Below are 26536 nucleotides of genomic sequence, written 5' to 3'. Positions count from 1 at the left end.
TATTTAAATTAGTAATATTTTTTAATACTGAAATATTTAAATAATAATTTTATGGTAAATAAATAATTTAGCTATCGTCTAATAGACTTAGAGATGTAACCTTAACGATTGTCAGTGACACCTGTGCTAATCGATGTATCGCTGCGCTTAATGCGATATATCGTGTTGAGGATCCGTGTGCCGTCGCCGTCGTTTGCACTAATTAAACGCGTTTTAAACAATAAGCTGCAGAGCTTCAATTCGCACAAGCGACAGCAACAACAAAAGCACACATACACATATAATGGCTGCTTCAATGAGAGCGCTGCTGAAAGTACGAGGCAAGTAAAAAAAACCAATGAAAAAATACCTATTGCGAAACATTTTTATGTGTGTGTAAAATTATATAACTTGCGTGCAATTTATAGCATATAAAGCGATATATAATCAGATTGGCGGCAACAAGTAGCAGCTGTTACTTATTGGTTTGTATTAATTGGAAAGACTGTATGCTGATTAGCAGTAAAAACGACGTGGCTGCAATTGCGGCACATGAGTGCATGTGTGTGCGCATGCTGTATGTATATGAAGAGGGCAGAGCTAGAGATGTGAGTGGGCCATGTTCAAGGTTCGCATGTGACCCGAAAAAAGCAAAACAAACACAAAAAGGCAATTGTCAATTGGGAAATTTTCAACTCTATTCTATTTCCCTTTCTTAGATGGCTTCACGGCCAGCGTACGTTGTGGCTCGCAGTATAACAAGACGCGTGGAAATCTGAAACTGACTGGTGACTCCCGAGTCATCTGTCAAGGCTTCACCGGCAAACAGGGAACGTTTCACAGCCAGCAGGCTCTGGAGTATGGCACCAAGCTCGTTGGTGGCATTTCGCCCAAAAAGGGCGGCACTCAGCATTTGGGCCTGCCCGTCTTTGCCTCCGTTGCGGAAGCCAAAAAGGCAACGGATCCCCATGCCACGGTCATCTATGTGCCACCACCCGGTGCTGCCGCTGCCATTATGGAAGCCCTTGACGCTGAAATTCCACTGATTGTATGCATAACGGAGGGTGTGCCACAGCACGACATGGTCAAGGTGAAGCACGCCCTGGTCAGCCAGGATAAGTCGCGCCTTGTCGGCCCCAATTGCCCCGGCATCATTGCACCCGAACAGGTTCGTTCCAAAACAGCAGCAGAGACAATAAAAAAATGATGTGATGCCCATGAAGACGGCCGCTCAAGAGATAAGGGAGATAAGTGCTGGGTGCAAAGTTCACTCGACACAAATCAAAGCAAAACGTTCGATTGGCTTTGCCGGTTGTTGGTTGTGTTAAGTTATATACCCTGTTAGAGATGCTAAGGAGGGTATTTTGAATTTCACTGTGCATGTTTTATAATTTATAAGCATGCAATTTGGGATTGTCTATGTGAAAGTACGAAGTGCAAAGATTATTGCCAGATATACCCTGTGTGTGGTGTTGAAAGGGGTATATGAGTTGATGCTTGTTTGCTATAATTTAATGTCTAACCGAAGTTTAAAGTACACAGTTAACTCAAGCGAAAATTTTATATATATTATATATTATACCCTGTTGGTGTGAATTCAAAGGGTATATATATGTCACAATCTAGTTTTTGAGCGACTGCTGAGCTCTTCTAGGTCGCAGTTTAAAGGTCATTTGCCGCCTTGTAATCTCTCAATTGTTAAACAGGGTATGCAGAAGTCGACTACATTGGACAACAACTTGTGTATGTGTCGACGCACTTAGTCTAGAAGTTCACATAATTGATCTGATTAGAAGATAGATGTTGAATGCGTCAGGCCAGTCCATCGTAGCGAGTAAATACGGTTTTATTACTTTTTGTTTATTTGCGCTTATCTCTTGGGCGCGAAACCGGTTTTATCAATTCGTATCCATATGAAAACACATTTTATTATAGCTTGATTAAATATTTTGCATTTTGCATTTTGCAGTGCAAAATTGGAATTATGCCTGGCCATATTCACAAGCGCGGCAAGATTGGCGTTGTCTCCCGATCGGGCACCCTCACCTATGAGGCTGTGCATCAGACCACGGAGGTGGGCCTGGGCCAGACGCTGTGCGTCGGCATCGGTGGTGATCCGTTCAATGGCACCGACTTCATCGATTGCCTCGATGTGTTCCTCAAGGATCCCGACACGAAGGGAATCATTTTGATTGGAGAGATTGGCGGTGTGGCTGAGGAGAAGGCTGCTGATTACTTGACGGAGTTCAATACGGTAAGGAAAAGAGTATAATGGAGAGCGGATTCACGCTGTTTAGAATTGATCTTTATCTTAAGTATAGATTCAAACTAATCGAATTCTTTAATCGCTTATAGGGCATCAAGGCCAAGCCGGTGGTGTCGTTCATTGCTGGTGTCTCGGCACCACCTGGTCGTCGCATGGGTCATGCCGGTGCCATCATCTCTGGCGGCAAGGGCGGTGCCAACGATAAGATTGCCGCTCTTGAAAAGGCTGGCGTCATTGTTACCAGAAGTCCTGCCAACATGGGTGACGAGCTGTTCAAGGAGATGAAGCGCTTGGAGCTAGTTTAGCTAAAGGCAGAAAGAAATCAACAACAAATTGAACAAATTGACATGTGACAAAGCCGAGGTACCATACGTACGACTCAGATGAGTAAAATATGCAAAGCAGTAAAGATTATTAAATAATTAAGCAAAAAGTGAAGAAGTGAACACAAAAACTGAATTATTCGAAATCCTAAATAAATTATTGTATGTGAAGAGAATACGAATTGCGATACGTATAAAAAAACGATCTAGAATGAACTGAATTATGTATTCCATAGAAACAAATTTAATTTAAGTAACTGCCGTACCACCTACATATATATTCTATATATATATATCAAAAGTTGGAAGAAAATACTGCACCGCGCACTTAAGATTCAAATTTTGTTGCTGCACTCGCTTTAAATGGCACTAAAAAGTCAACCAGCCTTATTTAAATATGCCATAAACTATTTTGTTAACGTTCAAGCTCGAAATAAATGTTAAAAACAACAAAATGTATAATTGGGTTACAAAGCAAATAAATAAGCGTTTCAAACAACACGCGCACTTATACAGCAAATGTTAAAAAAAATCCCATGCTGTTAATGTTAATGTACAGCACGAAGCTACAATGAGTACACTGCACTTGCAAATGCAAAATAAATCCCAGCTGTTAATATTGCAGAATGTGGAGCCCAACTGTTAGTTAATGAGTACATTTTGCACTGCAGTTAGTTATCGATAGCTATCGCTTGCTATTACAGCACTACCCCAGCTGTTTGCATAAAATCCGCTAGAATTTTGCAACACTTGCACGTCAAGCGTAAAAGAAAAAATTTCTTTGTGCAATTTATAAAAACATTTCGTGTGCTAAGCAAATTAAATAGAAAGACGTGTGTGTAAAAAGCAACAGCAGCCAGAAACAAATAAATACAACAGCAGCAGTCCAAATAGTTGCAATCAACACAATGCCCGTGTGCTGCAAAACGCCTGCTGTAGCATTTCCAATGGGCAGCAGAACTGAAAATGGTGAGTAAAATAATTAAAATGCAATAAACATTGAATATTACCAAATTGACATATAATTAATTATACAATTTATACATTTGGGTTAATCACTATTCGCAAATTCCTGTTTCAAATGCCGGGTGTAGTCCATTTCGTTCATATTCCGCCATATAAGTCGTTTGCAAGCGGCGCAACTTCTCCAAGTGCAAGTCAGCCCGGCGCCGGCTGAGTTTGCCCGTTTTGGTACGATTGCCATAGCTGATCATCAAATCTATATGATGGCGCCTGCTCGGCACGGTTGATGCACTCTCCATACTCTTCTTCTCGTCTCTTGCCAGCTTGGGCAAAATCTCGTACACTATACTGTAGGTGGTTGTTAAATTCTTTTGCATGTCCTCATCGAAAGAGAAATTTAATTGCGACGATCGATTGCGTTTAAAGTTGTGCAGCGCTTCGTTGCGGGTGCCCAGAAACAGTTGCTTTGAATAATCGGGGTCTTGTAACCGATTAATCGGCTCGAAGTTATCCTGTGTTTCTGATGTATGCCGCAGGCAGGCATCCACTCGCTTTAAGCCTGGCAAAATGCAATCGTTCAGCTCATTGCTGCCTTGACGCAGCTCCTGCCAATTGGCGAGCAGCACTTCCTTGCCATAAGGTCGGCTAATTCGCTCATCAAGAAACGAACCCCTAGGACCGTTGCCGATCATACCCAAATAGTTGAATGAATATCAAATCTATCAAATTTCACTACAAATCTTATTTTTAATAAAATAAATTAACTAAAAAAGGTACAATATTCTAAATGATATAAAAAATCATTACAAATTATGTTCTCTGATTCTAAAATTAACATTAACAGGTTAATTTTTGGGGCTTCAGGCTAATAAATAGTTGCCCTATATTTTGCTGTCATCTCGTTTGTTGATTTTGTTTTTCTGATTAATTTAATTTAATCAAAATTCAATTTAAAACATTTAGAAAACAAAACAACTTTTCTAAGATCTATAGAAGTAACTGATGATGCCCACCCCACTCTGAATCCCATTATTAGAGGAGCTCTATTCTAGTGCTCAAATCTAGTTCTTAGATCAAACGCATATTACTATAATTCTCTGCATACTTTGTCTTCTTTCCTTCAACTTTATTGTATTTGCTAAATGTTGTTGTAATTTTAGAAATATATTTGTTTGGGTTCGAAAATAGATCGCGGAATGGATCTCGATGCGTTTCTGTGCGCCATTGTTGGCGTTTTTCGAGTGGGTTTTTATTGAAAATCTATTTTGTGTATGAGACAAACGAGCGACAGACTGAATGACCGACCAACCAACCGGCCGACCGACCGACCGACCGACCAGACTGCCAGGCAGGGCAGCGCTTGCGTTCGTTGCGTCGTGATCATGTCGTCTGTGTTGTTAGTTTAGCATATACCCTGTACTTACTGTAAAAGTGGTAAATGACAAAGGAAGATTGAATTGACTTCATTTTAAAATTTGTTAAAGTTGCTTATCGATTGCTATCGTATTTGAGTTAATACAAACACATATCGATAAGTATCGTAAATATTTATTGATAAAATATCTAAATATATAGATAAACTTGGTATAAATGCAGTTTTTTAATTGAATTGATTGAATTTTTGGAATAAAATATGGAGATTGGAACACGTATATCTATTTTATATCAACAAGTTTTCTAGGTCATCATCAGATCGATATCGATGGGTAATGCTTAGATGTTTTTGAGCATATTGAATTGTAGATTTTCATATATGTGTGAGTGTTTACTTATATCATCTATCAGAGCTGCTATGCATGTATTATATACATAGTATAGACATAGTAGCTATATCTTAAAGATCTGAAAATGAAAGCTTATTTCAGCAACTATTAAGCGAGGTTTGGGTACTGAATTAGACAAACTAATATGATTCTTGTATATTTTATTATTATTCGACTTAGCTTAGTAATATATTCTATATTATATCTTGAAGATCTGATGCTAATATGAGAAAACATAATATTTGCTGGGCAATGTATTTTTTTCTAATAGTAGAGTAGCTGCTAGTCGATATAGTTCAGCTCTTACTATAATGAAGAGACGCAGGCTGGAATTACTGAGTATCTAACTAGTCGTTACTAGTTCTTCATTGCCTTAAAACAATGTTTTTCTGTTATTTTTTTTTCTGAAATAACCCGGGCAATGGGATTTACTTTTGGCTAGCCCAGTGCATAGCTATGCTAAATACGTATATATACATATATATATACCTATATCTTTGTGTCGTCGATATTTACGCTGAATGTAACTGAAACAGACAGCACGCGTTGCATGCATCGAATATGTTGCAATTGTTTTTGTTGTTAGTTGAGATGATGCTATGAACGAAATGTCGTCGTCATCTCGATTTGTTTTGGTTCATTCTCTAGTTTTTGTTGTTGTTAATTGTTGTTTCAATCGTTGTTGTTGTTGCGCTTGGCTTCGCTTCGTTTCGTTTTGTTTTTGTTTCTGTTTACAGAAATTCACAATTTTTACTTGAACACAAATTTTTTTGTGCCTTGCAGAAATGTTGAGAATTTGTATAAATTAATTTATGAGTTTTTTCACGCCGCTTTATTTCATTTGTTATACTTTGTATGCAGAGCATGTAGTATTTTCCTTATATATGTGATATTTATATATATAAAAATTAATGAATCTGTGATAAGATCTTCGATTTGGCTCAGCTCCCAAGGAGGACAGCAAAAAAAAAACATGTCTGCGTATTCTATTTTGATAGGGCCCCAGGCAAAAGGAGCAGCTGCTTCTTTGCATAATTCATAACTCCCAGTTGGCATGGGGCTGTGGAATGTGGCAGGTGGCATGGCGGGGTGTGGGTCAGCAAGGGGTCACAGACAAAAGCAGCAATCAAATGCGACCTCATGTTGCCCCCTTGTGTATGCAACAAGAATTTTTTTCTGCTACCTGCGGCAATTGAAATACTTGAGTGAGGCCCCAACTAACTTGCGCCAGTGTTGGAAAATAAAAGCATAAAATGTCAAGTGTTCTGGAAATGTAAATAATTTAATAAAGTTAAAGGGAAGTGCTATGAAGTCTGTAGGTATTTGAAATGGCAACACGACTCTCGTCTCGCTCTACTATAACTCTGTTCTGTATAATATGTTATATGTAGTTGTTCTCATAAGATAGTAGTATTTAGAATCAATTAAAAGTTACTTTTCATTTATTAATTCTATAGAGCTTATTAGTATAATATTTTTTGGAATAGGGCTCTATATGATGATATATCTTAATATATGATGGAGCTCTACATAATGATATACCTCAATGTCTTTGCTATTTGTCTTTGTTTCTTATGATCAATTCATATATATTAGCTCATTGTATATTACAATATATAGAGAAATGTTTCCTATTCAGCTAAGATTTGATAGACGATATGTATAGCTGAGTTTCTGACATATAGAACTTAGTTCTTAACTCTATATGCATAAGCTGGTTAGACTTTTATGTTTCTGGAACAACAAATATATATTCTATTGCTGGAAAAATGAAGTCCTTATAAAAAAACTGATTGAAAACCTTAGCTCGATATAGGAATTTTGATAACCAACTTTAAAGGACTCTGCTAACCTTATAAATTTCTAAACATTTATATTTTTCATATATGTAGAGGGCAGTCTATCATATAATGCTATATCCTATAGTCGCTTACTATACAGAACTTAGTTCTGTATAAGAAACGGAAAATTGAAACACAATTCTTAACAGATTTCATGCTAAACTTAAGTCCGCCTTAAGTTTTAATTCTCGCAATCGTTGCAGGACATCTTCGAGTCATCTAAGCGGCGCAGCAGTAGTTGTCAGGCTCGATTCGTATGCTTGTCTGAATGTGCTTAGCTGGCGTTTTATGCTCTTTGAGAGCATGACAGGACCACAGCGTGCGTTGCTTACTGCTGCTGCTGCCTGTTTGTGCCTCTGCTTCTAGCAGCCCGCACATTTCATCTTGTGTCAGCTAAAAAACAAGGCAACATGATTACAAGCCAGCCTTTGCCACACAGGATGAAGCCAAGCCACGCGTTCGCTTCTCATATAAGCTGCATAATCTCGGTTGGGTGGGGTGGTGGGGGCATGGCTAGGTTTGCGGCCGTGGCTGTATGAGGTAGGTGCGGGGGTGTCCTTTCAGCCTGTACACGCGCCGCGCTTAAAGTGAATTTGACTCTTGGCTGTTGTGTCTCTCTTGTCTGGGTCAAGCGTTAAAGTAAAATAAAAACAACAGCAAGAAGCAGAGCAGTAGGTGCTTGCTGGCTGTCCTTGCTGTTAACACCTTTCACGGCCGACAAATTAATTAAAGTGCCTCCACAGGCGTTTTGTCATAAAACATTTAGCATTTTAATTGCGTCATAAAAGCAGGAAAAGCAAAGCCTCAACAACATCGAGGATTTTGTGCCCTTTGGCATTTGTCGGCTAATTAGATGAGATTAGTTAGCTGGGTCTATTCAGCTATTAATTGAAGTCAATTTCTTGGCTCACAGTGACACTTAAATGCCACACCTACTCAAGGCGTCGACGACGGGAAGTGTTAAACGCAGCATCCTTGCCTTTCATATACGCCTGACACTTGGCCTCGAAACGCAATGCATTGCGCTTTTAAGCTCACACGTGCGACAGACACTTGTCAACTCACTCACTCACACATTATCTCACTGACAGGCGCACACTCTCTTTACCACTCTCTCTCTGTTTCTCTCTCTCGCTCTGTCTACGCTGACCCAAATAAGATGTCGTAATTGCAACAAGGCGCGACACTCACGACATTCACTCATACGCGGACACACACATACGTAGAATTACGTTTACGTTACGTTTACATATTACGAGAGCCGAGCAACAGTCGTCAAAAGTTGCCATCTTTACTTGTACGCTCTCTTTAGCTTACACTCTCTCTACCTCTCTGTCTTGTTGTTCTAATGAGCGCGCGCTCCACGTAAACAATAGAAACAGCCGAATCAAAGCTGACGGCTTTAAAGTACCAGCAACGTCGGCGTTCCGTTTTATTTCCAATGTTCCGTTTGGTAGCGTGTGCATTAATAATTTACTGCGACGCATATGCACACGCATAGAGACCCACACTCACACAGACTCACCTTCAGATGCTGCGTTGTTGCTTGTTTATGTTTAATGATGCGTGTGTATAGCTAATCGTTGCGACTTCGCTCGAATTGCTTTTCAATTTGCATTTAATGGCTGCAATCGTGGCTTATTGTAATGCACGTTCTATTGCATACTTTCAAGCTGGAATTTCGCGTCGTCTCTCTCTCTATCTATCTCTCTGTTGTTGAATCTAGGACACGGTGTGCTCAGTGCAAATCCTTTAACTACTCAATCATGGCACATATTGAGGTTTTGTCTATAGTCACGGCATCTGACAATAAAATCCTCTCTCACACACACACACGCACAAAGCATATAGTTGATTGCGATTTTGTAATGCACCGTGACAGCTGAAAGAGAAGCCCCCTCTCAATAGCCCCTTCAATTTTACAGTTATTTATTCGTAAAAGCTTTTTTATTGCCCATTTCGTGCACGATTGATGAAATGCCATCAAAATTGGCTGAAAACTCGCAGCATCGAGAGCAAATTTAATTTGTGAATCATAATTGGGAGAGCTATGCATTGAAAATGGTATTTGAATTTTTCCAAAGGGGTTTTTCCCGTTTTAATTGAATTGCTGCAACAACTTTTTCTCAACAAATATTGAACTAGAATATTTTGTTTTATGTTTTTTTGAGATAGTTTTTAATCAAATTTATGAGCTTGATTGAGTTTCGAATGCAAAGCCAATTCCAGTCTTAAATACGTTTTTTGCCAGTTTTCAGCCGAATGTGGGTTTTAAATATTTGTATAAATTGCGAATGCTTTTAGTATGGAAAAACCTAAAGGAATTCATGTATTTTTATTGAATTCTAAAAATGTATATTACGAATTTTGTATTTTAATTGTCTTTGTCATAGATTTAAATACTACATTTTAATATACTTTTATCATAAAATCCAAAAATTAAGTAGCAACAAAAGCTTTGTGCTCTTGAATTTGATTAATAGTAATAAACTTTCAATCGAAATTTCTACTGAGCATAGTTGGATACTAGGGAATCATAAAGTTTGATTTCAGGCATAAATAAAGAACAAAAAAAATTTGCGATAAACAATCCTGTTTGGCACGCACACTCATATAGTGCACATACACATATATGTACATATGCAGGCATATATAGAGGCTACTCCAAGGTCTTGTCATGGCCTGCTTGGAAGCCAAAACGATGTGTAGATAGGCAAAGATGATGCCCAGCGACAACTACAACAATAACAGCAAATACTGCACAAAATACACGCACGCAGGAAGGACAACACAGCGATGTGAAATGCCACCCCAAAAGCAAATCGTGCGCATTTTGGCTCTGGGGCATAATACACTAAAGTAAGCAAAAAGAGACAAGGAGTAAAAGACAGAGAAAGAGAGAGAGAGAGTAAAGGTAGTGACTGTTAGCGGGTCGCGGGGGCCACATGCTTTAACCTGTTTTTTCGCAAAGCTTTTACGCACTCGGACTCGCAGAAGATAGAGAGAGAGAACGCGCGCTCTTACAGTTACCTTGCCACCCTTTTGGTGTATGCACTCAGCACAAATAGAGGACAGAGAGAGAGAGCGAGCGCCACGCGAAAGAGAGTGCATGTGCGTATGTGTGTGTGCCCCAGCCTGAGCGATGCTTTTGCTTTTCTGACGGCCTTTTCGCATGCGGTGGCCCAGTATCCATTCGGTCGTGTTCCCATAATGTCTGCCAGCGGAGCGCAGCGCTCGTCGCCGTCGTCCTATTCGTCGCAGCCGTCGTCAACTTTGTCATTGTCATCAGCAGCAGCAGCAGCAGTAGAAGCAGAAGCAGCAGTAGCAGCAGCAGCAGCAGAGGAGCAGCAGCTTAAAAATACATTTTCACAATGAAGCAAACGGGCGAAGGCAAGAGAAAATGAATTAGTTTGCGCTGATGAAGCTAAAAACAAATACGAAAATATCAAGCATACAAAAATACAACAAAATACAGTTCGGAAAATAGTGTGGAAACATACACACACACAATAACGAAAATGGCACGCGCGTAGCAATTAATAAAACAGCAACAACATGAGAAAAACGAAAGCAGGAGACATTAAATAGTGCGTGCAACGTATATCATATATCTACACATATACATACACACACAAACGTACGTAATATATGTATATATATGTGTGTATATGCATGTATATATATGCACATACTTTTATGTGTATGCAGGAAAAGAAAGCCCGGCGCAGTGTTTAAATATATATAAAAAGTGCAAAGCAGAAAAACAGTGCAAAGCAAAGCAGGAAAATATTTTGTGTTGTGCGCCGCCTTTTCCACATTTTTTGTTTTGTGATTTTTGTCGCGTGAAAAATGCCAGCGGAATTTTCATTTCAAATTTGATGATTTTTCTCTTTGCCCTTTTTTTGCATTGACTTTTTGGTGTATTATACATACACAGCGACACACGTTTTTCACACAACAAACTCACTCACACACATATACACATAGGCGCGCATACACGCGTTCGTTTCAATTTCATGTCGCGCTCGGGTCGATGTTCGTGTGTGTTCGCCCCATAGCCGAACCACCGATTGGCGCTCTTTGTTGTTGTTGTTCTTGCTTGTAATGTGTTAGCGTTTGTGAAGCCCTGTAAAATTTTTAGCCCTAGCCAAATGACGCAGTTTTTTTCTTTTCTCAACTATCGAAATAGTCGTCATAGTATAAACAAGCAATAACTTGAAAGATTTCTGGGCCTTTTGCTCTAACAATGCAACGCGGCAAACTTCCTGTTGGCTCACATTTAATAAGATGCACGCACTAACAGCTCGCATTTACTTCCTCTCTCATCTGTATTTCTCTCTCCCACGCAAGCGCAGGCGTTTAGAACGCTTGCGCTCTTTACAACACTAAAAAAGAAACAAGAAGAATAAAACTCTGACAGCCGCAACACAATTTCGAGTACAGCGTGTGGCCTGTGCCAAAGCTTTTCGAGTATGTTGAGACGGCGACGGCGACAGCGACAGCTGCTGTAAACAGTTGGCATGGGCCGAAGCGGGAGCAGAGAATTGGAATAACTGTGAACAGGGTAACGTTGAGCACATGCATTTCGGGCAAAGTTTTTTCCGCGTCTTCTTCGTCGCTGTCACTGCAATGGGCAAATGTTGTTTCTTTTGCTTTTCGGTGACTTGTTCTTTTCATTTTCTTGGTTGTGTGCCACACGGCGTATGCGTGTTTATTATTACGGGCGACTACGTCATCCATTTATCACCTGTATTCGCGTCTTATTCTTGCCCTCTACTTTGTGGCTTGCCTTTCTCCAAATCATGCTGGCATTTCGCGGGTATTTCCCAAACACACAAATGCAAAAAATACATTTGTATGAAGAAAACAAGGAATGGCATGACAAGTGGGTTTGGCTTGGGTTTAACAATAGAGAATGGGTATCCATTTGTGCCTTTTTGACTTGTTCATATTTCGCTTTTGCGTTTTATGTTCACCCAATGCAATTCGTCTGTTTGTTTACTCAGCGTCTCAGAATTGGATTTTCTGCGAGAAGGGAGCCCCTGCGTAAACATTACGATTTATTTTTACGGGGTTTCGTTAATTATTTCATCTATGTTCCGAGCAAGGGCAATAAAGAAATTGAGGTGTAATTGATAGAGATTTTAATGAGATTTGTCTTAATATGAAGGCAAATAATGAGAAATTAAAAGTAATTTAAATTATTTTTATATGCAATCTTTACCAATTTCTTCTACTTTATAAATTTTGTAAAATTTCTTAAATTTACTGTGGAAAATAATAATTAAATGTCTTCAACTTCTATTCTTAATGAATTCACAAAAGTTTTCGCTCTTCTTCGCTCAAAAAAGTTATCTTTTATATCTAGAGCTATTTAACCTTCATTTTTATCGTTCATCAACCCTCTAAGGGATTCGCTACCTAAACTATGCCAAAAAAAGAAATAGAAAACTTGTAGCAATCAAAAATTACCATAATTATGACAACGAACTCGCTAGAAGGAATAACAATAACAAAAACAACTGGTCAAAGACTCCACAGTGAAAGAGGAGATATATATGCAAAGAGGGAGCGAGAAACGCGCTGTGTGAGAGAGAAAGAGAGAGAGAGAGAGAGACGAAGTTTGTTATGTGTGCAGAAAGCATCCCTTGGCCGCTGTATGCGGCGCTTTTAGTTCGTATCCTGGGGCAGGCAAAGGCACACGCATTTCAATTACACTGCTCTCGACGTTTTTGAATATCAAAATAAATCGTAAACAAGGTCACATTCCATGTGCGTGTATGCCTGTGTGTTTGCGTGTGTGTATGTATTGCCTACACAGATACATACACAAAAAAGTTCGCGCTCTCTGAAAAGTTTTGAATCGCTCAACTTTTATTGAATCGCTACTCAACTTGCAGCAAAATGTGTGCCACAAACAACAAATCAAAGAAATTCTCACATAACCTGAACTACTCCATAGACAACAGAAAGTGAAGAACAAATACCAAATAAAAGAAGAAGAAAATCAACGGAAAGAAGATAAAAATCAAGCAAAAATATAAGAATCACAACCAAAAGAAAAGCTTTAACTAAATAATATTTTTAAAGTATACAACTATACATAAACTCTAAGGACTAGTTATTAATGACTTAGCTGTAAGCTTTAAGAACAAAAAACCCCTAATAATAATTCTAATTGAGAAAACTTCGCAAAGTGCAGAGACCAACAGAAATAAACTAAATACCTAAAGGCAGTTTGTGATTCTCGGTGATATGGTGTAAATGTGATAAACAACGTTATAAAAGTTTTAATGCAATTACAAAAAAAGCAAAAAAAAAAAAAAAACAATAACTACAAAAGCAAAACAAAAATCTCAGTAAATTGTGTTTTCGATTCTATATTTTTTCGTTTTACATCATTTTTTAACGAAAATATAAAAAATACCAAACTAAATAATCAACAACAACAATAACTATACTTATACTATATACACACATATATATATAGAGATATATATATATATAGATATATATCTAAACTAAACTAAACTAAGCCTTGTCTCTATAAGCGAGTATAAACTAAACTATTAACTAACTTTAGTCGCACAAATTATAAAAAATCAATCTAAAAACCTGTGGCATAGCAGCTCAAAAAGGAAAAAGCCGTAGACAGATTTTTTTAAATATACTATCAACTGCACTGCCGGCATATTTTTGGACAATGAAAATATGATTTTAATCTTGAAATTATAAAAAAAACAAAAACAATAAAAATATAAGAAAAAACTCAGAATAAATACGTACAAAATAAAAACAAAAAGAAAAAACTCTAATCGTACGCAAAAATTCTTATGAAACCAACCAAAAAGACAAAAACAACAACAACTAAAAGAAGTTGGAGCATAAAGCAAAATGCAATAGTTTTTCTCACTCGCAAAGGTAAAAGGCAACTAAAAGAAACTATCAGTGACAAGTTAATTTATGTTATATATAAACATTTAATATAAGCAAATCTTGTTAGTGTTAAATATAATAAAATTATAACGTCTATTTTAACAAATATGAACTAACTATATAAAACAATTATGATTGTTGTCTTAGACAGTATTGAAGCACACTTCTAGAACTTCAATATATAGATAGATAAATTGACAGTAAAATACGTATCTCAGACCATATGGACAGATAGACATACTATATAGACAGATATGTTTAAATATCATATATTACCATATACAAGTATATATCTATATCTGTCGGACCACATTTTTATATATATACATATCATTCGCTTTTGGTTTATTATGCCATATTTGGATACAAGTAGTCAGGGTATTTTAAAGTCGATCTATCATGTGATTACTCTAAATTCCTAATTGTGGTTTCTTGCTTCATATTTTTTTTAATCTTTAAAAATCGATATGTTTAGAAATTTTATTTTACTTTTAATAAATATATCTGATTGAATGAACTTCGACTCAGTTAGATCAAATACTTCCCGGGACTTTTACTCAATAGCTGTTTCTTCAATTGACCCATTTCCCAGTTCCCTTTAGGCAGTTAAGTTTACAATTAATGCTCAAACTAAATGTTTTAAATATTAATAATTTTACTATTTACTAATATATTTTAAGCTATATTATACAAATAATTTTATAAATATAATATGTTAAATACTATTTTTATTAATACACAAAAGCTTTATCAATTTCAATTAATAATTTGATTTCCTTTTGTTTCTCCTTTTGCAGTACATTTTACATAAACTGTGATTATGAGTTCCACAAAATCTCAAGTAGCCCTCGCTACAAATATTCCAACCAACTTAGCCTCCGCCTCAGCCACCTCCACTGCGGCCACCGCCGTTGTTGTTGTCGCCGCCGTTGCCAGCAACAATTCTGCGACGTCACCAGCACCTGCAACAGCAGCAGCAGTAGCAGCAGCAGCAACTACGAGTGCAACAGCAGCCGTGACGTCATCAACAGCAGCAGCAACAACAGCAGCCACCAGCAACAACAACAGCAACAACTGCAGCGAGGAGCAATCGAACGCTTCCAATTTGGGGCGTCAAAACAGTTTTGGCAATAGACGCGTAAGTAAACAGAATCATAACTAACAACAAATATATAGAACTATATAGTTATCGAGATATGTATATATATAATGCATACATAAATGGGTCAGTCACAGTTACACAGAGCGTGTGTCCATTTCCCGCTGCGAGTTTGCCTCTCTCTCTCTCTCTGTATCTCGCTCTCTTGACTCTCTGCACGTGCAGCAGCCGTGAACTGGAACTGGTCCGTGCAAAAAAGATACACGCCCAAAAACTGCACACAACTGGGTCAGGTCAGGTTAACAATGGTGGGCGGGTGGTTGGTGGGGTGTTGTCCTGCAGTTTCTAGGAACTGGTCTATTGGAAAACTCGATTTGCTGGAAATTCCCAAATTGCAGTGAATGTCAAAGTATTGCATTGAAAATGGCTTTATGATTGCTGCCCTGGACGGGCAGGGCCAAGCGCTTTTCCAATTACAAGCGGAGTTCAAGGTTTATGTGGGTGGCTGGGGCAAGCGTGTGTGTGCGGCATGTGGGGCAGTCAGTTCGATTGCAATTGTTTCTAACTTGTATTAACCACCAGGCAAACAATAAAAACAATGCCAAAGAATTTTGTGTAGCACCAGCTGCTGCTGCTGCTGCTGCTGCGGGCTGCTGCTGTTTGGACTCTGTCGCCCAAGGTCGATTTATTGATTTTTCCCGCCATTTGATGACGTTCGCGGAAGTCGGCCAACACGAAGTTCGAAGTCTGCCCTTTGATTATTCAAATGTGGTCAATTTGAATTATAAACGAGCAGGAAAATAATAGCTAAACACGTTTTCTAACCTTGTCCGCTCAGCTATTGACAGCTAGCTAGATTTAAGGCTGGTGCAGCAGATATGACCAATAAGGAGTTCATGCAGAAGCTTTTGCTGTTAAGCTTTTCTAACTGAAGGCGTGAGTTAGAAGCCATTTCACCTGCATAGTTGGGCCGCAACTAAGGCAACACACACATGAGAAGTAAAACTGGAAAAAGATGGAATTTGTTTTGTTCTAATCAATACTTCCTTTACTTTCTTAAAAGTGATACGATTAGGCATATTATCTTTAAAGCATAGACTTAGAGTTTCAAGTTAAGTAGATATACTTTTCGTATAAAAACTAATTTGCCATCGATTTTTCCTATATAGCTCTAAGTTAGAGCAGTTTGACATTAATAAGATATGTTTATGTCAATCAAAAACTAATTTTGGATTCATTTCGTTCATATCTTTCAGTCTTATAATAAGTTGTCTTTGATATTAATTATATCTATATATTATCTATCTAAAGATACACAAAGACTAGAGACCTTTATTATATAGACCTTCGATTCAGACAAATTCAGCCTCTAAAATGCCTGCCAAACCAAAATGTTTCATCAAGAAAGCATCTTATCAAAAGCTCAGTTTGCATAGAAACATACCAAGACAAGGCTATACTGACTAATCTGATCATTGTCATCAAGAAACTATATAAATTTTATGGTCTAAGAAGTCTTTTTCTATGACAATTGAAATGCCCTCGGCTGCAGCTTTTCAATGCTCGAAAGATTACTTGTACTTGTGGTCAATGCTTGAGGGAAAATGCAATAACAAAAGAATATATCAATCAAATATATATATATATATATATATATATATATATATATACATATATATATATTTATAATATATACTAATAATATATATAGTTTTATAATTAAATTTCTACTAATTATTATAAGAACAAGTTGTACACAAAAAAGCTGTCAACTGTAAAATTTATACGTGATCGCCAACTATATAAACAAAAGTATATAGGAGATGCATTATATATGTACTTTATATATATTTATATATATATATTATATATTTATATATATATAAATATATAAATATAATATATATATATTTATTTTTTTTTTTGATTTGTATACTTAAAGAGGGCGATATATTGTATATTAGCTGTAAGTGTGTGCTCATCGCTTTGACTGTGACTTTATTGGCTTTGCTCTGCTTTCTGCAACGTGTATTGGGATTGGAAGTATTTTGTTGATTGCGAGTTGAAGTAGCAGCTGCTGTCTAAGCTTACCAAAAACTTACTGATTAATGAGGTTCAATAGGTGGAAGTTGAGTGTGAACATAAAAATCAATGTGGCATGGAAAGTGGAAAACCCAATCGAATTGCCTTGCTAACTGAATAACTGACTAAACGATTGGCCGATTGGCCGATTGACCAACTGACAGACTGACTGACTGATTGATGAACTGATATGGCTGCGTTGTCCTTCGACGTTTGTTTAAATGTCAAATGGCAGCGCAGGCTATGAAGCGATTTATGTGGCTGGCACGGCAACAGTCGCAAGGCAAGGTATATGTTTGTTGTAGGGTGAGCAGTGAACGACTCAGACCTACCCTGTAATGATATGGATTTATGAGTAAACTTGAAAATATGTGCAAAGTAGATGAAAGCAAAATGGGCTGCAAGATATTAGAAAAATAAAATTTATAATTTATAAATTTATAAAAATTTATATATTTATAAAATTGATTTGAAAGGATCTTTAGACGGGATTTACTGTAATGTCAATCTAACAAATTTAACTTAGTTTATGCTGTATAAAGCCAACTTCTACTACTTATAGCAGAAAGCATCTAGAGGGTATCTTAAGAATCTAGCAAATAAGGCATTGATTTTCTTGTTGCCCCACAACAAATTCACCCCTGTTCGTTGCCTGCTTTGAACACATGTGCGGGGATCGTTAACGTCGCCTGGGCTGGCATTTGCTTAACATTTTAATGAGCCAACAATTGCATCATGTCGGGCAACGTCATCGCAACGTAGAGCTGACTGGCTGGCTCTATGGGTTAGCTTCCTCTCAGTGCTGTGCTGTCCTGTCCTTTGCTTTGCTTTGCTTTGCTTTGCTTTGCTTTCGGTCTGTCAACCTTTGGCATTCAATTGGTGGCTAATTCGAAACTAATTGCTTTCACTCTCCTTATTTTACTCGACTCCAATGAACCGAACACAGGGCAACATGAAGGGCAAACATCTTACACGCAGCCATGCCATGCGCGAGTCTACATCGCCGCCACGCACGCCAACGCCGCGAGGCGCCGCCGAGCAGCAACAACACCCCAGCGATGCCCATGAGCACAACAACAACAACAATGCCATATTAAGCAACAACAACAATAGCAATATAAACACCAATAGCAAAGCACAATCAACTGGACGTGGCAACTCGCCGCTGATGGAAACGCCCGCTGTGATTGTTACTAGTCAGCAGCAGCAGCAGCAACAGCAACAGCAACAGCAGCAGCAACATTTGCAACAGCAGCAGCCGCTGAATGTGCCGTTGCGTGATGAGTCCGAGTTTCCTAAGCTGTCGCCGCCCAAGAAATCTGGAGCTGGTCATCATAATCGCACCAATAGCAATGGCAGCTCTGGCATTGAATACAACAACAACAGTAGCAGCAGCAACAACAACAACAACAGCAGCAACAATGGCAAAAAGTATGTGGTTGACTTGAAATCCAACGGACTGGAAAAGCATCATAACAACAGCAGCAGCAACAACAATAACAACCAGAACTCCTCCGCACTGCTGTACAACTCAGGCATGAACTATAAGGCGGCCGAGCGACATGAGCGTCACGAACGCCACGAAATGTCCAGCCAGAATAGCAATCTCAGCAACAGCAACCACGAGGAGGAGCAATATCATTATGAGCGTGGCACGGGCGGCGGTGGCAAGAAGCATCGCGCCAACAACACCAATGCCAAGGGCTCCAAGCCGCGCTTGAAGAACCTAACGGGCAGCTCGTCTAACAGCATTGACGGCGGTGCTGGTGCTGGCGGCGGTGGCAACGGCAACTGTGGCGGTAATGGTCAAACCTTGGGCTGCAACTCCAACAATTCGAGCAACAACACATCAGGCTTTATATCGCGCGGTAATTACTAGCATCCAGATAACGTGGATGCTGCAATCCATTGTGCATAGCTCAGTTCATTGATTCTAGTCTTTCATCAATCAGAAAACTCGAGCGAACAATACACGGATTTTGGTGGCACCGATCTGTTGACCTTCTTCCGGGACACGCTCAACAAGAATCCAAAGGATAGAAACTATCTGTTGAAGATTGAAAAGGATCTAATAGACTTTGTGCAGGAAAAGGGGTGAGTGTTGGGGCTGAAGTTGAATCAAATTCGTCAAACTATATCAATCTATATCAATCTGTGTTTATCTCCCTCCATAACAGTCGTGGCTGTGAGTATCGCTTTCCGTCGTCTTCTTCGTATAATCGCATGCTAATCCATCGCACGGCTGCCTTCTTTGGCATGGATCACAATGTGGACTCCGAGACGCAACAGTGCGTCATAGTGGCCGTTACCAAAGGCACTCGCATACCAGAGGTAAGCCATTCGATATTTGATTTATAAATATGTATAAATTATATGCTAACTCTGTTATTCGCCACAGATTCGCTTCAAATCTCTGGTGCGTGCTGATCACCGTGAAGATGCGCGCAAGTCAATTCTAAAGCGCGATACGCACAGTTTTGATGAGGTGCGTCAGTCGCCCTATCTCTGTCCGGAACGTCTTATGCTCGATCGCAAGGCCAAGAGCTTTGAGGAGCGCGAGGAGAACTATGATCGTGCACGCAGTCGCATCTTCAATCGTACGTCCCAGCAGGATGGCTACGATGAGGATTGCTATGGCGGTGCTCCTGGCGGTGGCAACGGTGGTTGGCACAATGCAGTCGAGCAGCAGCAACAGCAGCAGCAGCAACAACAACAACAGCAGCAGCAGCAGCAGCAACCGCCTCGACCCAAGCGCCCCAATGGCAAAATGCTGCAAATGCAGAATGTGAGTCGAATGCGCTGGCAAATACGAAGCTGTCTTTACTAATTGTTGCTTTCCTTGAACAGTCGACGGAGTCGCGTGATGGTGGCGGCATGCGTTCTGGTGGTGCGGTGCCCAAATCGCACAACTTTGGCAACTATGGCGGACCGCCGAGTGCTGGTGGACCCGGTGGCGGCTCGCTGCCACGCGGTGACTCAACCAATTCGAACAAGAGCGGACGCGGCAGCGGCTTTGCCAAACAGGACTCTACTGGCAGCACCAGCACACCCTGGCGCCTGTCGCCCTCGAGCAGCGGGTGAGTAGCCTTCGGAGTAATTCACATTTTTAATTTAGATTCAACCAAGCCATACCCAATACGCTCGCTCTTTCTCTCTCTCTCTCTATATATATTTATTTATCTATAACAAACAAAATTTTAAAAAAAAACTGTTGTTAAAATTGACAAAAACATTTTTGTATGCCACCCAAAAAACAACAACAACAACCAACCAACAACCTACAACATTTACCAAAAAAAAAAATATATATCCAGCTACAAGACACGCACCCAGTCCGTGCGCTCCGATTCCGTAACGCCCTCGCCCACCGGCTACGGCAGCGATAGACAGACGCCGGAGTACAGCCAGCCGACGGCGCAGGTCAATTCTAATCGGGGCATGGCCTCGTTTCTGCAGCATGCAGCAACGCCACCACCACCGCTACCACAACAGCCATCAACAACAACACCAATTGCAACGGCAGCAACAACAACAAGAGCAACGTCCTGCACACCAGAGTCGTCGGCAACAGCATCGGGACTCGTCTGGGCCGTCACAGACATTTCGAGTGTGCCAATTGGCAGCGTCCTCATTGATCCGCAAACCCTCCAACCAATTCTCAATGCAGACGGGTAATTTACAAAAACCGAAAACACACAAAACAAAAAAAAAATGCAAAACAACATAATAATTTATGCAGCCAATTGTTATAAACGCAATGCTTTGTTTTTCTTTAATATTTTTTACTAATTGTTAATTGTATAAAAATAATTTTCGAAATGCTTCGATAAGAACAAAATCATCTTAAAAACTCTAAAGCAAATTATTTTTCAAATATTTACCATATAGCTTATATTAGGACTATTTGGTTGTTCTGCTTTGTCGGTCTGTTTGCCCATTGAGGCAAAAATAGTTAAATTTATTGTTAAAATATTTTGTCTATTTCATTTTTGTTGAATGACTTTTGATAACACTCAAGTCTAGCAGGCTTTATTAATGTTATTAAGTTGTTGACGTTCGTTAGTTTTGTCTCGCTTGCTCAGAGTTAGGGTATTTTGGAGTTGGGCATGTCGAGACTAGTTTTTCTTTATTCTTTTCATATATATTAATACCTAAGCAAAGTCAACTTACGCGTTAAATGAATTCAGATTATTTCTGATTATTTATCTTCCTTTACTTTTTTTTTTGCATACCTGTTATATATTTATGTATACCTACATTATATTAATGGCATTTCGATGTGCTACTTTCAATTGTTGATGTTGTTTTTGTAAATTATCTGCCTTAAAATCAAAATCAAATCACAGCTCGCTCTCGCTCAAATATATTTTGAATGAGAGCTGAGCAATCAATCGCCAAACAGCTCTCAGCTCTCAGCTCTCCGCAGTCACTCGCTCTCACCATATCTCACCTGTATAGCGCCCACTCACACACACACCCACACCCACCCACACACATAGCTCAGCTGTGCTCACATTTCTCGCTCAGCTCTCATATATATATATATATATACTGCTCACCAGCTTTTTTCGATCGCCTGCTGCCGTTGTCTCTGTCAAAGAAAGTTAACAGGCAGTTTAACTAGCTGTTAAATGCGCCGTCTGCCAGTGTTGTCGTCTAATTGTTGTTCGTTCTAATTGCATTGCATCATTCTCTCTCTCTCTCTTTCTCTCTCGCATTTGTTGTTGTTGTTTTTCCATTTATTTATAATACTCGCCATATATATCTATATATATATATTTATATATCAAAGAGAATGTCTGTCGCTGCCGTCGCCCTCACTGCGCACTCTATTCGCAAAACTGTGGCAACCCTGACAACCGTACTTTCCTTTATTATACTTTATACAAGACACGCGCGACAATTTTTGCATGCAATGAGCGAGCATCCAAAAACACAATTAACTTGGAGAATTGTTAATATTTGTCAACTAATTGGCGTCCTTTGTATGCTTTGCAGCTCCATTTACCACTACGACCCGTCCAACTTGCCGCCTAATCAGGCGCTGCAGCATGGAGGCAACAATGGCGGCAACTATCAGTCGAGCGGCAACTCGGGCGGCAACTATGCATCTTATCGCAAGTCCTCGCCACATCAGCCGCCGCCGCAGCAGCAGCAACAGCAGCAGCAGCAGCAGCAGCAGCAGCAACAGCAGCAACAATCACTGCCGCTACAGCAACCGATGTACAACGCTGAGCTGTCGTGCAGTTCCACGGAGAGCTATGCCGAGGAGGTGCAATCGCCTGGCATGGACTGCTCCGATAGCTATGAGAGCTATCAAAACGAGCCGCAGCAGCTGCAATCACTGTGCGAGTCGGGCAGCGGCAAGGGCGACGAATGTGATAGTCTGTCCAGTGCCACGGCCTGCCTGAGCATTACGACCTCGACGTCCACGAAGAACTATGATCGCATTGAGGTGCAAAAGTATAAGAATCAGGCAACCAGTCCCAACATACCTGCCTGCTGTGCCGGCGACAAGGAGCTCGAACAGCAGCATCAGCAGCAGCAGCAACAGCAGCAGCAGCAGCAACAACAGCCACAACCATTGCAGTTGCAGGATCAGGAAACGGAAACAGCTAGTGTGTCATCACCGCAGGAGCTGCCAGCTAGCCAAACGCCGCTGCCAGTGGTCGCAGTTCCATTGAATTGTGACGCCCAATCGCTGTCGCCCAGCACCACGCCCTACAGCCAGTGCGAGATGAAACCAGCCAGCCAGAGCCAAGCTCAGGTAGTTGCCGAGGAGCCCAAGACGACAAGCTGGACTTATACGCAAAGCTATCAGGCAGCAGATGGTTCCACCGTCTTTCATACCACTACCACGCCCAATGGCGCGGCGCCCTATTGCGCCACCACATATCAGCAAGGGGTGAGTAGGCTTTAGTTAATTGAGCTAACTCTTGAGATGAATGCCTTTGTCATATTTACAGCCCGATGGCAACATCTATGCTGTGCCCCAGGGCATGGTGTATGCAGCGTATCCACAGCCAACGGTTAGTGGTGCTGCCTCGCAGCCGCTCTTCCAGCTGACGAGCAGCGGTCAGCCAACGCAGGCGATATTCGCTCCACAGGAGGCTGGCGAGCTGCCCGGCGGCACCTACATGATACCTGTCTTCGATCCGGCACAGCAGCAGCGCGACGGCATTATACCCGCCCAGGCCATATACCAGACGCCGGCTGGTCCTGCTACAGCTGTGATGCCAATGGCCACCGCCACCTATCCGGCAGCACAGTTTGCTGCCGCCGCTCCTAATGGTGCGCCCATCTATCAGGGGCCGTTGATCTACTCCAGCGATCCGTCTGGTGCACCGCTGCAGCAGCTGCCCATGGCCACGTATCCCATTGGCTATCCGTATCATTATTATCATACCATACCCTACTATGCCCTACCCCAGCAGGCAGTCACGGCCACGCCCATGGTGGCAACTGCAGCAGCTGGCCAGCCGCCGGCCACTGGTCAAACATCGGTGCAGGCTCAGGCTCAGGCACAGGCCGCAGCTCAACTGAATCTCGCAACTGCCACAGCGGCTGGTCCGCCCACGGTAGCTGGCGGCCAACAGTCCACCAACGGTCACCTCATCACCAGTGGCGGTGGCAACAACAGCGGTGGCTATATGGGGGGTGGTGGACGTGTTAAGCGTACGCCTGGCGGCGGCTCCATACACTACAATGTCAGCTATCCGTCAGCAGCGACGGCAGCTGGCCATGCCAATGCTGCACACCATCCAGGCGCCGGCTCCACACAGCTAATCGCCACGACGCCCGGCGCCAGCACAACGACATATCATGCGCTGCCCACGCTAGCGCTGGCACATGGCGGCGCGGGGGCCAACACAGATCTCAATGCTGCTGCGGCTGCTGCGGCCGCTGCCGGTGCTCATGTGTATACGGTGCCTGCTCAGCATGCCACGGCGCTGATACCAACCAACATATTCCCCTATGCAGCCGGTCAGGCAGGCACACAGCAGGCGGGACCGCATAATGCGGTGCTCCAGCAGCAGCAGCAACAGCAGCAGCAGCCACCACCGCCACCGTCAGCGGCTCAGCACACGGCACCACATCATGCTCTCATCACAGCCACACCATTCTACTCGGCAGCCAGCGGTGCCATGGATGTGGCCGCCTCTCAATCGGCGCCGAGCACGCCAGCAGCGCCTGGTCGTCAGGCACCACTGTTCAGCACACCACCCGCGCCAAATGTTGGGGGCAGCGCCAACAGCAATGGTGGTGGCATCTCGGGAGCTGGCGGATCGGGCTATCATAGCAACAGCACCGCGTCCCACTACTATCACAGCCAGAGCAGCAACGACGGCGGCTATGGCACACCCTACGAGAAGCGCAACAACAATGCAAGTGGCTTGGGCTCGAATACGCCCAGCATCGGTCGCAAGCCCTACCATCCGGGTGGCTACAATCCGCGTCACTCGTTGCCGCTGGGCGGCATGCCAACGGGCGCCAAGACGCCGCTGCTCAACTCCAATAACGAACCGACGCCGCGTGCTTCTCCGAGCAGCATTACCCTGGGTGGACCGTCGACATCGTCGAGCTATCATCATGCCGCGCATCGTGGACCGCCACATGGACTGGGAAAACGCGAGAATAAGCCCACGCAGCTGCCCCTGATCAGCGGACCACCGCCCAGCTATGCCCCATCGACAAGCAGTCCAGCTGGAGGAGGAGGCGGCATTAGCTACGAGACGAAGCCGCCAGTGCGTCTGAATGCGGCTGCGGCCAGTTTCCGTAGTCAAAAGTCTATCAATGCGGACTTCAGACGCAGCGTCTCGCAGCGCAATTCGCCGAGCGCCAATGGCAACAACGGTGGCGGCAGCCACGAGAGCAGCAACAACTCGCCCAACAGTATTGCAGGCGGCGGTGGTGGCAGCAGCAGCAACAACACCAGCAGCGCCGCCAATACGCCCAATGCCACAAATGCACCACCCACCAGCCTGGGCACCCAGTACATTGTGGTGGATCATTCGACGGGCGCCGCTATGAACGCCTCGCCGCCATCTCTCTATCTCAGCGGCGGCGGCAATGCTGGCGGCGGCAGCGGTGCCGGACCGCGTGCCTCGCACATTCCAGCCCAGCTGCACCATCCGGCAGCAGCGGCGGCGGCAGCAGCAGCAGCCAACAGCCAACAGGCTACAGCGGTGCTCAGCGGCGTGGCTGCCCTCGGTGGCTACAATCCGAATGGCGCGTCTAGTGTCTACATCAAGTATGGCCAGACGTACTTTGCGCACGTGAGTGTACTCTGAATATACATAAGGAATGTTGTATACTTATCTTTCCTCCCTCTGTCTCTCAATGTCTGCAGCCCTCGGTGGCCTTGCCCAACAGTCGACGTTCGCCCTCTAGCGATATCCGACCGCAAATGGCCCAGGTAACTGGCATGTATCCCGCCACAATGATGATACAAGGTGAGAAACAAGTCGAGTGCAGCAGTGAATCAAAATTGGGCATCGACTGGGGCAAGCAAGTTAGCTTATTAACAAGGAGATCTAAATCTAATCTATATTCAAATTTAATCAACGAATTTCTCTCACCTCTTTGCAGCACCTCCACGTCATCCAAGTCGTCATCCCAATCCGAACTACAAAGGTTCGCGTCCGCGGTAAATCTGCCAGCTGCTAAATCTGAACAACTGGCGGATAAAGAGAGATAACAACATGAACGAAGAGAGGAAATAGAAGAACTACATAAACATAACGGCATACCTAAGATAAATATAAATAGCAACCTAATCTAGTGGAACATAATGTAGTTGACAAAAAAAAAAAGAAAAACAAAAACCAACAGAAAGAAAACCGAATGAAACGAAAAGTGAAAGAGTGAAGAACGCTGTTGATGAAGTAGATGAAAATGATGTAACAGAGCATAGCAGCAAAGGGCAGCAGCAGAAGCAGAAACAGAAGCAGAAACAGAGCAGACTGAGATGGGAGGGTGCAGCAGCTAACGGGACTGCAAGCTTAATGCAACAAAGTGTTAAACAATTGTTAAACTTCCGCAGACAACAAGAAAATAAAAGAAAAATAAAACAAATACGTGAAAAAGCAAACTAGCTCTAGTTAAGAAATTATGCTTTAGCTACAATAATAACAACAACAAAAACAACAACAAGAATAGCTGTATATTTTGTGCCATTAAAAATAGTCTTTAAAAACAGTAAATATATATATAGATATATATATAAGTCGAGTACCGAAGAAGCAATAATTGAACACATCGACAGCCACGCTAGAACGAAACGA

General features: G+C 41.8%; 3 protein-coding genes across 7 annotated transcripts; 2 read left to right on the top strand and 1 right to left on the bottom strand.

Annotated features, from left to right (window-relative positions):
• The first annotated feature begins 152 nt into the window (after window positions 1–152).
• On the top strand, window positions 153–3023 carry LOC111601559 (succinate--CoA ligase [ADP/GDP-forming] subunit alpha, mitochondrial). Its single transcript, XM_023318201.2, has 4 exons — window positions 153–320; window positions 699–1147; window positions 1949–2233; window positions 2335–3023. The coding sequence occupies exons 1-4, from the start codon at window positions 284–286 to the stop codon at window positions 2548–2550; spliced, it is 987 nt and encodes a 328-aa protein (XP_023173969.1). The 5' UTR covers window positions 153–283; the 3' UTR covers window positions 2551–3023.
• A 366-nt stretch (window positions 3024–3389) lies between these two features.
• LOC111601595 (protein encore) lies at window positions 3390–26071 on the top strand. 5 transcript variants are annotated; one of them, XM_023318258.2, is made up of 12 exons: window positions 3390–3537; window positions 14869–15209; window positions 18199–19120; window positions 19205–19346; window positions 19430–19583; window positions 19651–20037; window positions 20100–20329; window positions 20567–20923; window positions 22251–23157; window positions 23219–25528; window positions 25603–25705; window positions 25842–26071. In XM_023318258.2, exons 2-12 carry the CDS (start codon window positions 14892–14894, stop codon window positions 25901–25903), a joined length of 5892 nt encoding a protein of 1963 aa, XP_023174026.2. In that variant the 5' UTR covers window positions 3390–3537; window positions 14869–14891; the 3' UTR covers window positions 25904–26071. The 5 variants fall into 5 exon arrangements, with proteins under 5 accessions (XP_023174026.2, XP_023174024.2, XP_023174028.2 ...); XM_023318256.2 differs by having other exon boundaries at window positions 19190–19346; XM_023318257.2 differs by lacking the exon at window positions 3390–3537 and adding an exon at window positions 13919–14056 and having other exon boundaries at window positions 19190–19346.
• LOC111601582 lies at window positions 3627–4223 on the bottom strand. The gene has a single exon (XM_023318237.2). The coding sequence runs from the start codon at window positions 4221–4223 to the stop codon at window positions 3627–3629; it is 597 nt and encodes a 198-aa protein (XP_023174005.1).
• Window positions 26072–26536: the final 465 nt, after the last annotated feature.

Source organism: Drosophila hydei, unplaced genomic scaffold, assembly GCF_003285905.1.
Source record: "Drosophila hydei strain 15085-1641.00,03,60 unplaced genomic scaffold, DhydRS2 tig00008128-arrow-arrow-pilon, whole genome shotgun sequence".
NCBI lineage: Eukaryota > Metazoa > Arthropoda > Insecta > Diptera > Drosophilidae > Drosophila > Drosophila hydei.
Note: the sequence above shows the minus strand (reverse complement) of the source record. Positions and strands in the feature narration are given on the sequence as shown.